The sequence below is a fragment of the Tarenaya hassleriana genome, unplaced genomic scaffold (assembly GCF_000463585.1).
Source record: "Tarenaya hassleriana unplaced genomic scaffold, ASM46358v1 Cleome130, whole genome shotgun sequence".
NCBI lineage: Eukaryota > Viridiplantae > Streptophyta > Magnoliopsida > Brassicales > Cleomaceae > Tarenaya > Tarenaya hassleriana.
Genome location: NW_010963496.1, coordinates 182,245 through 186,878, shown reverse-complemented (window position 1 = coordinate 186,878; position 4,634 = coordinate 182,245). Strand labels below are relative to the sequence as shown.

General features: G+C 40.6%; 2 protein-coding genes across 2 annotated transcripts in view; both read right to left on the bottom strand.

Moving 5' to 3' along the window:
* LOC104807899 (lipoxygenase 6, chloroplastic-like) overlaps positions 1 to 4,634 on the bottom strand; it is a 26,870-nt gene that overhangs the window by 1,060 nt on the left and 21,176 nt on the right. The window contains exons 3-9 of the mRNA XM_010533338.2: positions 1,961 to 2,189; positions 1,608 to 1,842; positions 1,176 to 1,508; positions 985 to 1,070; positions 779 to 892; positions 399 to 694; positions 2 to 251 (exon numbers count right to left, since the gene is read on the bottom strand). Coding sequence (XP_010531640.1) covers positions 2 to 251; positions 399 to 694; positions 779 to 892; positions 985 to 1,070; positions 1,176 to 1,508; positions 1,608 to 1,842; positions 1,961 to 2,189 — 1,543 coding nt within the window. The remainder of the gene's footprint in view (position 1; positions 252 to 398; positions 695 to 778; positions 893 to 984; positions 1,071 to 1,175; positions 1,509 to 1,607; positions 1,843 to 1,960; positions 2,190 to 4,634) is intronic.
* LOC104807897 (lipoxygenase 6, chloroplastic-like) overlaps positions 3,781 to 4,634 on the bottom strand; it is a 10,200-nt gene continuing 9,346 nt past the window's right edge. Inside the window, exons 9-10 of the mRNA XM_010533336.2 lie at positions 4,012 to 4,074; positions 3,781 to 3,897 (exon numbers count right to left, since the gene is read on the bottom strand). Of these exons, the coding sequence (XP_010531638.1) occupies positions 3,781 to 3,897; positions 4,012 to 4,074 (180 nt within the window). The remainder of the gene's footprint in view (positions 3,898 to 4,011; positions 4,075 to 4,634) is intronic.

Here is a 4,634-nt window from a genome sequence, read left to right as displayed (position 1 = left end):
CAGGAAGGCCTTCCATGTCGAAACGCCACATACTGTTGTAAGCTGCAGAGCTTAATTCCATGGCGTATTTCCCGGGAGTGAAGGAGCTTTCGATAATCCCAGCTCCATTTATCAGACTCTGACGTGCAAGCGCATTAATCTCGAGAGTGTAACGCATATGAGGATGAAGGATCTTGAAGATCGGATGCATCGAACTCAGATGTCTGTTAGTAGCAATGATGTATGGCTCCATACAAGCATGTGTCCTTAGCCTGGAAATCACACTCAGACACAGAAAGATATATATATAAGCCGAAGAACAATTTAGCCGAAAAGATACAAAACCCTTCACACAAAAATAAAGATCTCATATCGGATCTACCGTATACAGAGGGAAAAATCCATCACATTCATCTTACCAGTGGTTTACGAGTTGATGAACACCGGCATCATTTGAGCAGACATGAGCTTTAGCTAGGTTCCAAATCCAGTGAGTTGTACCGTCATGCCCGTGGGTATAAACGAACTTGTTCTTGGACTCCGATGTGGGAGGCAGTGAAAGCTCTATAGCCAACGGCCTAAGGGTCCCCGACTTTGAAAAGAAGAAAACTGTTCGGGAAGCGTATGTTTTCCTGTCCAAGGAGTTTATCTTATCGACGAACGGCATGAGCAAGTCGTGGTAATCAAGAAGAAACAATCTCTTCTCCTCGAGGGCCTGCAACAACCGAAAAACTCACATGTCTTAAGGCACCTGATCATATATATATCTATGCATGTATTCACGAAAACGATATCTAACCTTTTCAACGGTCATTCCATAACGCTCAACTTCTCGAGCAATCACTTCTTCCGTGAGAGCGGATTCAGGGGACCCGTAAACAGCCGGGTCAAGCTTGCTTCGAATTGGAAGCTCCTGTCATAGCACAAATAACATTTTACGACTTCCCCAATAAGGAAAAAAAGCCGATAAGACGGTATATGTGCAGATATTAGACAGTACAACACCTTTAGCAGCTCAATGTTCACAGGATTGACCCCAGCCAGTGCTTGACGTGCAAATTCGTTGTCTCGTAACCATGCGAATCTGTCCCCTGTATATTGAAAACAGAAAGCACACGAGATGGGAAAACTATTGAGTTTTCTTTCTGAAGAAACTTGGCGTAGTGATGAATCAGGCAATAGAGTTGGCAGATTACTCTTTATGATGGCTGGAGTGTCATATCTGAATAGTCTTTCTCCGACGTTAAGGATTCCATCCATGAAACCGCCAAGAAACCCGCCAAGGCCCGTTGCTTTTGGCTCGCTATCTCTCAAGACAATGCCGGCTTTGTATAAGTTATCAATGTCGGAAAAGCAGTTAAAGGGGACGTCTGAATTTGACAATGCTGCAGCAATGGATGGCACGAGATTGTGAAGGAGTGCCTTCAACCGTCCAGCTGAAAAAGTATCTCTCTTGATTTCCTCAAAGGCTTCATCTCTCGGAACATAAAATTCATCCTTCTGCTTTCCTCGGGTCTCAAATTGTGGATCTGACCGATCCATGAAATCAAGAACCAAAACCGTTTCGCATTAAGACAAAGTACAAATTTATGGACTTTGATGAATCAAATGCTCAAAGGGATGATCACCTGTTGGAACTGGAGGCCGACCAGTCCTGCACCGTCTCGGATATGGCATTTCTGGACCACCCAAAACGGGTCTCGCTTGATCTGGTTTCCGGGGATCGCCCAAATCGTTATAAACATCGTAATCGTAGATCCTCTCATGAGGCTGCCTCTGTCCATTCCCATCACCACGAACACAGATCAAGTCTTGTTGACGTAGATCTTTGATCCCAGCAGGAGTCTGGGAAGGTAAGTACGCCTTTTCACAGCAGACAGAAAATTGAAGTCGCCACGGAGTTAGGAATCGTTTTCTCAAAACTCAAACAAGAAAGAATCCCGGACAAAGTTGAAAACTTTTTCATGAAAAATAGACTCACTTGACTTCTGAAGATGACCCTACACTCGGGATTATCTTTCTTGGGGTGGATCCATGAGTTTCCAGGGAAGAGAATGGATTCACCAGAATCACGGATGATAATCTCCGACAAGTAGAACTCTTTGCCGAGGAGGTTGGTGACAATAATTGCGGCTGGTCTTCCAAAATCCGAGGGGACAGCGAAATCTGCTGTGTATCCGACAACGTGGGAGTTTTCCAAAATCCTTGGATTTGAAAGGAAAGAGTAGAGATAATAAAAGAAGAGATGTTTCTGATGATGATGCAACTTCATGTACGAACCCTTATTTATAGTGAATCAAGGATGTTCAAAACGTCATGGCATACATCTTATTCCATCAACACCTTTTCATTCCACTTGGCCTAATTTTCCATCATCATTTCACTTCACCTAATCCTCCATCATTTGTCTCCATTATCAACAATAAACACCAAAACGTCGAAAAGACATGAAATTTAGGGGACTATAGTTTATGAATGTGAATATATACAAACATTATATTATACATACTCGGTATGACTCGTGACCAAGCAATCGAAAATCTGTAGGAATCAACCCCCATTTTCTCCATTGCATCAATATCGGCCTGTAAAACACAACGTGCACCTGCAACTTGGTAATATAAATAAGATCCGGAGGCGATATCTCCACCTCCCCTGTCTGGCCCTCCCTTTTCTGTTTGGTATACGAGGTTACATACACAAATATATCATCCGTGAAACATAAATAATGGAGCAAAAGATGTTGAAAGTATTATATACTCGACATAAATGGATAAACTAGAACAAAAAAAGATAGAAATTTTCATCGTTCTTTTTTTTTGGTAATCAAATTTTCATCGGTTTTTGGTGTGAGTTTGATCATATCAAATCCGATAACGCGGAGAGAGAAAACAATTAACTCGGTTTACGATTCATAACTTCGATCTCAATTGTACAAATATAACTTAACGAACCTGGATATCGATGCGTGAGCCCATCCCATATATTCATACCTCTACCTTCAGCACCCTCGACCTTAAAAACAAAATTAAATAAAGGTAGATTCATTGATATGACATTTTTAAGTCTCTCCAACAAATCTTTAAGATCGTCCACTTATAAGAAGTATTAACATTAGCAAGATTAAGTAGAGAACACTAAAGAAGTGTATGTGAATGTTCATGCTTACAAGCACATTATGATATACGTTAAAACTATTCGATCCACTTGCATGTGCATGATTTATACGTCAATGAACACATATAGGCATATAAAATACTATATAATATATATGTGTTGTGGAGTTTTATATAGTGCCTGATAAGCAGAAAAGGCAACACCAAAGTGGAAACCCTCGTCGAAGTTGTTTCTGTTGAAAGTAGAAGTGTTGTTACACCTTGAAAAAGTAAAACTCACACGATATTGTTTTCAAAAACTTTCCAACTGATTCTATTCATTTGTAAATGACATGAATTACAACGAACACAACTCCGTCTGAGTTTGTTCTCCTTGCAACATGAATTCTATCAGCCCATACACTATGTGTGTCACGCACACCCCGTGTAACCCTAGACTCATCTAGACCTTTTGAACGGTTCGTCTGTTATTTGAAGGCTCCCCCTCAGATGCACTTCACTCTCTCTCAAGTATCACTAACCTGCGTTTCCCACACCTATGATTCTCCAGCTCGTTTGCTCTTTTCTCTCTTTTTCTGTTCTGGTGGGATACCTTTCAGTATCTCCCACGTCTTGTATTTATGCATAGCTCCTCTTCTTGTTTTCAATATTTTGCTCAATATCTTGTTTTTCTTTTTCTTGAACTTTATTCCTTTTGCTTGATCTTTCCATTTTTCTTAAATGGTATGTTTCTTTTTCTCTTGAGATCTTCTAGATGTTGAACCTTCTCTTGGTGCTCTTTCCTTGCATTAACATTCTCATCCTTTTTGACTTAATGCTTATACACATTCCTTAACATAATCATCCACTTGGCTCTTCGATGTCATCCTCAATATTTTCGACCATGCATCATTCCTTAGCATCTACAACCATACACCTTTTTTTTAGTCATTTCTCCTCCTATGCATATGACCATGAACCTTCTGAGCCATTTCTCCCCCTGTGTATAAGCATAAATTCAAAACCTTACACGAACATTCGATTGCTCAATTCCGAGTCAGTGTCTTAGGATCCTTGAGAGAGTTTCTAAAAAATTTGGTTGTCAACCCATGTGTAGCAATTGCTTGATGTCCTTTGACCAGTTAAAACACACTTATTATCTGCATTGGTCACAAAAGATACATCCTTTGTAAATTTTACCTCCAAGCCATTATCGCATAGTTAACTTTTGCTGATCAAGTTAGTCTTTAATCCCTGAACTACTTTGACATCTATCAATTTGAGGGAATCATCACACTCAAGAGTCCCTGATATAAGCACAGGTCTGTTGGTGTTATTACGTCCTTGTATTGACTGCTATGGAAGGCCTAAGGGCTGCTCTCCACTGTATTAAGTCAAAACGAAGCTTAAGGAAGAAAACAGAAGCAAACAGGCCAAAGGGCTCTCGTTTAGCTTCCAGGGAATGTGAATGGGTAAGGGGAGGCGAGGGACACCACAAAGAGTGTGAAAGCTCTTTGATACAGTCCAAAACTCGAACCCTAATGCAAGAATGCAAGAGAG